At 35.7% G+C, this 10,000-nt stretch overlaps 1 protein-coding gene across 4 annotated transcripts in view; it reads left to right on the plus strand.

Moving 5' to 3' along the window:
* LOC125671173 (3-phosphoinositide-dependent protein kinase 1-like) overlaps window positions 1-10,000 on the plus strand; it is a 29,252-nt gene that overhangs the window by 18,922 nt on the left and 330 nt on the right. For all 4 annotated transcript variants that reach the window (XM_048906702.2, XM_048906703.2, XM_048906705.2 and 1 more), the window contains exons 9-14: window positions 31-307; window positions 1,396-1,442; window positions 2,621-2,735; window positions 6,283-6,380; window positions 6,542-6,596; window positions 7,700-10,000. The exon at window positions 7,700-10,000 is cut by the window's right edge and continues 330 nt beyond it. In XM_048906702.2, the coding sequence (XP_048762659.1) occupies window positions 31-307; window positions 1,396-1,442; window positions 2,621-2,735; window positions 6,283-6,380; window positions 6,542-6,596; window positions 7,700-7,807 (700 nt within the window). In that variant the 3' untranslated portion in view covers window positions 7,808-10,000. The remainder of the gene's footprint in view (window positions 1-30; window positions 308-1,395; window positions 1,443-2,620; window positions 2,736-6,282; window positions 6,381-6,541; window positions 6,597-7,699) is intronic.

The raw sequence follows: 10,000 nt of genomic DNA on the forward strand, positions 1-10,000 counted from the left end.
CTTGACTTCTGAATTCTTTTTCACTTTTAGACATGAATACCAGATATTCCAAAAAATAACAAAGCTTGAATATGAGTTTCCAGACGGATTTAATGTTGTTGCACAAGACCTAGTGGAAAAACTGTTAGTACTCAACCCTGAACAACGGTTAGGTTGTGAGGAAATGGGGGGCTTTGAGAAGTTAAAATTACATCCGTTTTATGAAGGAATTGACTTTGATCACATTCACGAGCAGAAGCCCCCACCTCTGGTTCCATTCCTTCCTGCCACATCTACAAACCCCGAGAACATCTGGAGCAGCTACAGGGTAGATTGATGTCATCAATTTAATTGTTCACATAACTCACATTGTCTAGCAATTGGTCAAATTATAACTCGCATTGTCTAGCGATTGGTCAAATTATAACTCACATTGTCTAGCAATTGGTCAAATTATAACTCACATTGTCTAGCAATTGGTCAAATTATAACTCACATTGTCTAGCGATTGGTTAAATTATAACTTGCATTGTCCAGTAAATGGTCAGTATACACTAATTGTCTAGCAATTGGTCAAATTATAACTCATATTTTCTTGCAGTTGTTCAGATTATAACTCGTGTTTTCCAACCATTGTCATTGATCAGATTATTATCGGACTGTGTTTGAAGTAATGTGCTTTGTTGACATACCAAATGCTTTGTTAAAAGTAAATGATGGGTGTATGTAATTTGTCCTTCCATCCCTTGTTGGATTCACCGATGCATTCATCAAACTTCATACACAGATACGTCTTGGCAAAAGCACATTACAATACTCCCAATTTTTGTACCATATGACCTTCCAATTGACCTTGACTACACATTTCTGGATTTTGTATTTAGCTTGTTTCTGACTAATGTTGAAGATGCATTCATTAAACTTCCTACATAGGTATATCTTAATGGTCAGTGTCAATTAATATATCAAAAAGTCTAGTTTTCCTTAGATACCTCTTATCAATGTATTTTTAGTAAGTGGCAGAGGTAGTCTCAGAAAGCTTGCCTCTGCCTCTGGTTAAAAATAGATATTAGGTTTCTCAGCAAGAATTTGAGAAGGTTTTCGACTTTGAAACTCTATTCGCACCATGGATTGGTGTAATGAAAATTTTGTATGATTTCCTCTAGTCGAAGGATATAGACTGTGTTCTAAAACTGAATCTGGTGTTTTATCAACAGCTAATGTTGCTAAGAAAAGATGTTGATGGCAATTTTTCAGTGTAATGACCCATACCCAGGTGTGGACTAAGTAAAATAGTCCATGTCAGATCTTGATCAGGGGCATTTGTGTTTAGCAATGATTTGTTTAAAAATTCATTTCTGAAGCTAATCTTATCACCATGAAACATTGCTTATGTGTAATTGCTTTATTTGACAGGCTGGGTTTGATGATGCAAGAATGGTGGAAATAATCACTCAGACGGTGTAAGTTCTCGACATTCAATTTCAAAACGTTACCACCAAAGTTTTCACTTTATGTAACTAAAACGGAAAATGTATTTAAATACAACATGAAGGTATGTCTCTAAAATGTAGTCCCATGTGAATCCGAGTTAGAATGGGTCCTCAGTACCCCATGCTTGTTGTAAGAGGTGACTAAATGGGGTGGTCCTTTGGATGAGACCGCAAAAACCGAGGTCCCGTGTCACAGCAGGTGTGGCACGATAAGATCCCATCCTGCTCAAAGGCCATAAGCGCCGAGCATAGGCCTAAATTTTGCAGCCCTTCACAGGCAATGGTCAGTGACATCTTCATATGGGTGAAATATTCTCAAGAGGGACGTTAAACAATATTCAATCAATCTAAAGTGTAAGGGGGGGGGGGGGGTCACAATATTCAACTTTCCAGTGTTGTTTGATAATGTGGGCAAGTTGATGTAAAATTGTGGTAAAACTGGGTCTGTCGTAATATGGAATAATTTATGTGTTTGTGTCACATCCTATGAATTGTCACAAATGTCACAAATTTTGACTTATGCATGGCACTGGACTCTATTGTCAAGGTAGAATCTGAAAGACTTGTGACTTTCACTTCTAAAACCCGACAATTGAAGAATAAACAATTACTTCCTGTGTTATACATATCTGGTTTGACACGCACTGTGATTAAGAATAGAACCTTGGCCTCCTGGTAGCTAAGTGAGCATCATAACCACAAGGCTTCTACTATTGCTTTATATGGAATGCCAAATTAACATAAACTGGATTTACTGATACACGATAATTATAACTCCCAGATTATTATCTTGATGTTCATTGTGTCTGTTGTACAGAATCACTGACTATTATAATTATAACTCTCAGATTATTATCTTGATGTTCATTGTGTCTGTTGTACAGAATTACTGACTATTATAATTATAACTCTCAGATTATTATCTTGATGTTGTTTTTGTCTGTTGTACAGAATCACTGACTATTATAATTATAACTCTCAGATTATTATCTTGATGTTGTTTTTGTCTGTTGTACAGAATTACTGACTATTATAATTATAACTCTCAGATTATTATCTTGATGTTGTTTTTGTCTGTTGTACAGAATTACTATTATAATTATAACTCTCAAATTATTATCTTGATGTTGTTTTTGTCTGTTGTACAGAATCACTGATGATGAGAGAAAGAAACGACTAGAGGAACAACAACAGAACAGTAAATACCACAAGTTTGTGGAAGGCAACCTGATCCTGAAGCAGGGACTGGTCGATAAACGAAAGGTATTCAACAGGGCAGGATATCTATTTGTAGCATTCTACCATATTATCAAAAAGGCAGATACAGGTTGTTGTGCAAGACATACAGTGTATCATCCAATCAAAATCATAGCGTACAGTGTATCATCCAATCAAAATCATAGGTCATCTCTTGTGCTCCACCATTATTGAACCATTATCTTTATAAATATGGAATATGCTGAATTAGTAGTATAGTGCCCAGTACTTATAATTATGTTCCCCAAACAAAGTTTGGGAACATATTGTTTTTACTCTGTTTCTTATTATTATTATTAGGGTCTTCCGTCTTCAGCGGAAGAACCTTCTATTATTCTATTGTTGATTTTTCACTTTTCTTATTATTATTATTATTATTATTTTTATTCTTTTTTTTTTTCCTTACCGATTTTGTGCAGATGATTTCTCGGAGATGGCTTGATCGATTTCCTTCAAATTTTTAGGGTTGTCGCATTGCTATCTGAAGTTTATATCTTTTTTTGGATTTTTGAAAATTCACTTCCGGTCGCAAGTTACGTCCGATTTACCGTTTTTAAAATGACATTTTGTCCAGACGTGTTCTCATAAACGGTTAAAGATTGAGTCTTCAAACTTTCAGGGATGATAGACGGTGACTTGTAGCTGTGCACTAAGGTATTACTATTGCCATCCGTCACTTCCGGCCGTCACCGGAAGTGAACAAAAGAAACGTCAAATTTCAAAAATATGCTTTTGAAACAAAACTTTCATAGATTAGTTAGGTCTCTTTTGGCGTTTCAGAAAATGATAGACTTACCGGAAGTTTAAACAGCAACTTCCGGTTTTTAGAGAAAAACTTTTAAAAAATGGTCTTTCTTTGTCCTCGTATATCTCGTTTATTTATGAACCATTTAATACGATATTTACAGATATTATTGACATTATCCATCTCAAGAGAACCCTGCACCACTATTTCAAAATTCACTTCCGGTCACAAGTTGCGGCCGAAAATCTGTTTTTCAAATGATAATTTGTCCGGGCGTTTTCTCATAAACGGTTTAAGATTGAGTCTTCAAACTTTCAGGGATGATAGATGGTGACTTGTAGCTGTGTAATAATGTGCTATCATTGTCATCCGTCACTTCCGGCCGTCACCGGAAGTGAACAAAAGAAACGTCAAATTTCAAAATTATGCTTTTGAAACAAAACTTGCATAAATTAATTAGGTCTCTTTCGGCGTTTCAGAAAATGATAGACTTACCGGAAGTTTAACAAGCAACTTCCGGTTTTTAGAGAAAAACTTCCAAAAAGTGGTCTTTCTTTGTCCTCGTATATCTCGTTTATTTATGAACCATTTAATACGATATTTACAGATATTATTGTCATTATCAATCACAAGAGAACACTGTAACACTATTTCAAAATCACTTCCGGTCACAAGTTACTGCCGAGTTTCTGTTTTTCAAATGACATTTTGTTCGGGCGTTTACTCATAAAGATTGAGTCTTCAAACTTTCAGGGATGATAAATGGTGACTTGTAGCTCTGTAAAAAGGTTTATCATTGCGATCCGTCACTTCCGGCCTTCGCCGGAAGTGAACGAAAGAAATGTCAAATATTAAATTGACGCTTTTGAAACAAAACGTGCATGGAATAATTAAGTGTCTTTTGGAGTTTCAGAAAATGTTACACTTACCGGAAGTTTAAACAACAACTTCCGGTTTTTAGAGAAAAACTTCGAAAAATTGCTCTTTCTTTGCTATCATATCTCTCACTTATATATCAAGTGTTTGATATGATTTTCACATATATATTGACATTATCTATCTTCAGAGTATAGTGAATTATATTTTTTTTTTCAAAATTCACTTCCGTTCATTAAATATCTATGATTTCCGGGTTGTTTCTTATTCAGGCGTTTCTCATAAATAATCAAAGATTGAGTCTCGAAACTTTCAGGAATGTTAGATGGTGACTTGTAAATGTGACATACGTCTTTCAATTTTGTTGCCGTCACTTCCGTCATCCACCGGAAGTACCTTAAAAATATGTAATTTTTCATTTTTTTAAATTCTAATGGTCATACCATTATTTAATAGAGTGTAATAAGTCATACCATTTCCACCGGAAGTGGTTTTTCGAAACCGGAAGTTGTCCGAAAACTCAGTATTTTTCATGGAAATTTTTAGTGTGGGATCCTACGTGATCCATTTGGAACTTTTAGTCGTTTTATGGACTCCTGAGATACTCGAAAGTGAATAGAATAAAACCGAAATTGTTTATAATTGATAAATCGTGTCTTACATGTACGTGTTTATTTCTTTCATGTATAGTCGTTCTTCACTAATTGAATTCTCCCAGTTAAGATCCTATCTCGTCAGAGTACGAAATTTGACGGAAGACCTATTCGTTGCTCGCAACGAGATCATTTCTAGTTATTATTATTATTCTTTTTCTCCGGTACTTTTTTGTCCGGTAGTGTTTTCAGAAACTACAAAAGGGATCGATATGAAACTTTCCAGGATGATAGTATAGCGTTTGTAGATGTGCATAGTGATAGTCATTTTGTTTGCACGTGCATGCGCGCACGTGCATTGCAATTTTGGTACAAAAAATGGAAAATCAAAATATTGAAGGAAGCGATATAAAACCTAAATAGGATGATAGTATATCATTTGTACATATGAAAAATGATAGTTATTTTGCCAGCACGCATGCGCGTGAACGCGCATTACAAAATTTGTACGCTAACTTTGGAATCAGTCTAACTTTTTTGTTGTTCATTGAAATGGCTTGAAATTCATATCATAGGTAGATATTGAGACCCTTAACTGATTTACATGGTCAAAATTACCAATTTGCACGCGCATGCACGTGCGCTTCATTTTGATTGGATAATGCTAAAACGTTCGTAACTATCTTATTTATGAAGCGAATGAGATGATATTCACAGCATATGTAGACAATATGTGTATCTATGTGTTGGTGTAACAAAAAATGGCAACGTACACGCGCATGCGCGTGCAACGTTTTTTAAATGTTCAATTTTTAAAGGACGATAACGTTTTTGTTTTTCATCAAATTCTATTCATAGTAGGGGTTTAGATGTATCTTGGTACTCCTTACAAATTGCTGTGGTTAGAATTACTGCTCAGCACGTGCATGCACGTGTGCTGATTTCTGATTGGACGATTTTAAAATCGCTATAACTTCCTTATATTTGGTGGAAACGTTATGAAATTCATACTGTGGGTATATGATACAAATGCCTGTTGAACGACATCAACAAAAATTCGGAATCATACACGCGTGCGCGTGTATGCACGTGCAACGCTTTCTTTCATTTCTTGGTACTGAAATGACCATATTGAACGTACTACATGTAATTAAAGGCTAAAATAAAATGATGTTTTCCTATAGATTCACAAGGACATCACTTTTTAATTGGGGGAGGTTTGGGGAACATCTGTAACGGTCCCCGTTACAATTAGAACTAGTTTATATTGAGTTCCACTTACCATCTTCTGTATTTTAAAGGTTATTTTTGAGTCCATCAAGCATGATCTGTATTTTAGGGATTGTTTGCCCGGAAGAGAATGCTTCTGTTGACTGAGGGACCACATTTATACTATGTAGACCCAGCTAACCAGGTTCTCAAGGGACAAATTCCATGGTACGTCATCCGAGCATTCATGATTGATGCTATCGAGAAACTGTGTAATTAATTAATGCAGAAAGAAAAGATTCTCCAGAGTGCACTTAATGTTTAGTCATAAAACAACAATTTTCATTCGTTGCTGATTCTGTGTATTTGGAATTTTATTCATTTTGTAGGTCAGAAGAGTTGAGGCCTGAGGCAAAGAATTTTAAAACCTTTTTTGTTCATACGGTAAGGGCGTGATATTAATTATTTGTAACATCTATTGGGTATATCATTTTCTGATGAAAGAGATGTTTTCAATATTTATTAACCCTTTAACCACAAAGTTATCTCAATCGCTTAAATTCTAATGAAACTTGTGTGTATTCCTGTATTTTGATTGGCTACAGCTTGGACATTACCCCCTATTTAATGAGCGTTAACAGACGCAAAATATTTTTGTACTCCAGTAAACAATATGGTGACCACATCGGCTTCAAAGTACAAAATTGTATTAAAACGGCAATAACTATCTTCTCATTAAATCTGCAACTGTTGATACTGATTTCACAGTTGCAAAGATCCTTTTTACAGGCTCCAATAAAGTGTTGCCAGTAAATCTCAGTTTGTAACAATTTAATCAACATTAATGGGAGCAAATGAGAAGATTGTTATTCCCGAAATAGGCCTACAATCGCCACTGTTTATTCTCACTAAAGATCAGGCAAATTATACTGGCTCACCCATCTCGCTCTGGGAGGGGCATATTGTTTGTGTCCTGTTTTAATATCTGTCTGTGTGCAGCCTTCACAAAGTTTGTGAACACAGTTTCTCCTACAGTACCAAGTGAGGCTGTGCAAGACACCTTAGATTTTTGTTTGGGTTTTTTTTTTTTTCGGGGAGGGAGAAGTGGTATGGGAAAAAAATTTGGTGATTTTCTGCACTGTAAGATAGTCTTAGTCATTTTGATACATGGGGATACATTTGAATGCAGTTTCTGCCACAGTTTAAATTGTATTGCAATGAAACTTGTTGACCAATTGTAATTGTACATGACACTGGTTTTTAGATAAAAATCTATTAAAGGGGGGGGGGGGGGGGTCCTGAACTATTGACTTTGTGTCATTTTCTTACCTGGGGAATGTTTGTGCAAACACCACCACACCAGCCTTGCTGTTTAGGGAGTCCCCATCAAACCCCCTGCAGCTACATGTATGCCCCTGGATGGTAAAGACCTATGTTTTGGCTTTCAAACTGAGCACTAGTTGCAGTACATTCTGCTGAGGGGGATATTCAATCTGTATGTCATGAATACAAGGAAATCGGTGTGATCTGTGGACTTTGTTTTACAGCCAAATCGCACCTATTACCTGGAGGACCGCGAGTCAAGATCCCAAGACTGGGTCGCCAAAATCTCTGAGGCTTGGCAGCAATACTATGGCAACAAAAACAAAAAGTGATGAACAGCTACAGCAATAAGGGGGCGTGGCTAATTGATGTATTGAATTTGTTTCCACGAGCATGTTGTATCAAGAGACGCGTATGTCCCAATAATTGACCACTGCCATTCGTTGTCCAGCAGACTGACCAGATGGAAACACAGGGAACACCTGACACAAACAGTTACTTTGTAGTGACCCTCTGTAGATCCCAATATCAATAGCAATCCACCTGTACAGAGAGAGAGAGGTCAAATGTTCAACTCATTCCATGTTATTAAAACTTGCTGTTAAGGAGTGCGAGTTGTGGGGATAGATTGTGTTATTTCTATATGTATAAATTAGTACCTGTGAATGATCTGAAAAGATTATGTTGCATTGTGTGATTTGTTTAGAATGCAGATAGATTTGTGATTCAAGAAAACCATGAAGTTCTTCTATGAAGTCTTCAATGTTGCGATGCACACAGTTTATAAAAACTACAATATTTTGTAACTGACATCACCATTCTATTAATATGTCTGTAAACCGTTGGGAAAAACGTCAATGTCTTGATCCACCAGTCCACGTTTAAAGTGGAAAGTCATTTATCAGAAAGGTCAAGGATAAGTACATATTGTAAACAAGAATATAAACAGTACTGTTATATGGTGCAAAGGGTGTTTTAACAAAGTGCACACTGTATTTAAATGACACTAGAGAAGTGGAGATGTATATTTTTTTTAATTTTGTGCTTTATATTAGATTTTATGTCCTATTGATTGTTTTTTCTGCTGTACGTGAAAGGCAGTTACATGTATGTGCGTATAAGGTATAACGCCGTGGGGATGTGATGTGCTTGTCCAGAATGTCCATTGTCATACCGAGTCTCTGGAATTTTGTGTTCTCTGTGCACTGAATGAAATTTTCATTACAGAATATTAGAAAAGAAAAAAGTTCAAATCTTATCAATAGAATGTGCCTTCATCTTGTGGGCAATCTAAAATATTTAACCTGAGGTTAAAACCATTAAATAGGCAATAGTAACTATTCATACTGGACACTCAAAGTGCAATCACATTCAAGAATCACAGAACTTCCAGAATGAGGAAAGTGATACTGTGATTGAATTTATCATTCAGTGGGTTTACTTCAATATCCATACTTACCTTCATCAACTATTTGCAATGTGCCCGACAGGAGTTTTACTTTTTTAAAAACCCACAATTTACCACAACCTGCTCCACTCACAATACACAAGAATGAAAAAAAAATCTGAATTATTGTGCATGGCTACATGGGACTTTGTACCCATAGATTTGTTTCTGAAAATGTGCAACACCCCCACCTGCTACAGTAGTTAGAATCGAATGAGTGCAGATTTTCTGGTGGTTTTATGTAATACTATTTAACAATTGATGTTGTAAGGAAATGTACATCAGCATACTTTTAGCTTTGTCTCAACCTTTCGTCGATCACTGTAAATAAAAATAACGATTTTATTGAAATAAGCAATAACAGAGAGCTTAAGCAGGGATTTAGCAATTTCATCATGAAGGCATTAATGAATTCTATGGATATCATCACATGTAATATTTTGGATTGTAGATGAAATGTGTAACAGTGAATTTCATTATCTGTTGCCAAAGAATCATCAAGATTTACGCAGAGATAGGCATCAACCACTGCATTTGTATCTCCACATGAGCTGTTTAGAAGAAGGCTTTATTTTAAGGAAGAAATGTCGTGGTTGTGCGAATTAGGGGGTATGAAAACAATGGAAAAATAGGGTAATTTGAGATTTGAGATCCCCCCCCCCCCCCTCCTCCTCAGTGTAAACAAACTAGACATTTATTACGTCAAGTTGAAAGGTCAATGTTTTTACATGTATCAAGAAATGAAATGTAATGAAACAGTATTAAAAGGTTATTTTTTTAATGGCAAAGCACTGGTTATTGTAAATATGAATACTAGTAGCACCAGGGTATATAAGGGGAGGTTTTTAAAAAAGCATGATATTAATATCAATACTTGTACTCGTACTGAAATTTATTGATATTTGTTGAATTGCATGCATATTATTTCATTGTACAAACTCTGGACATATCACCAGCACTGTGTGTGCGGAAATCTACAAGCTGTTTATTATGTTCATTCATGATTAGATTCAGAATGCTTAGAAACGCAGTACAAAGTAACTGATGCATGGAGGAGAGTACGTAAAAATACATTCTT

This window comes from Ostrea edulis, chromosome 4 (assembly GCF_947568905.1).
Source record: "Ostrea edulis chromosome 4, xbOstEdul1.1, whole genome shotgun sequence".
NCBI classification, from domain to species: domain Eukaryota; kingdom Metazoa; phylum Mollusca; class Bivalvia; order Ostreida; family Ostreidae; genus Ostrea; species Ostrea edulis.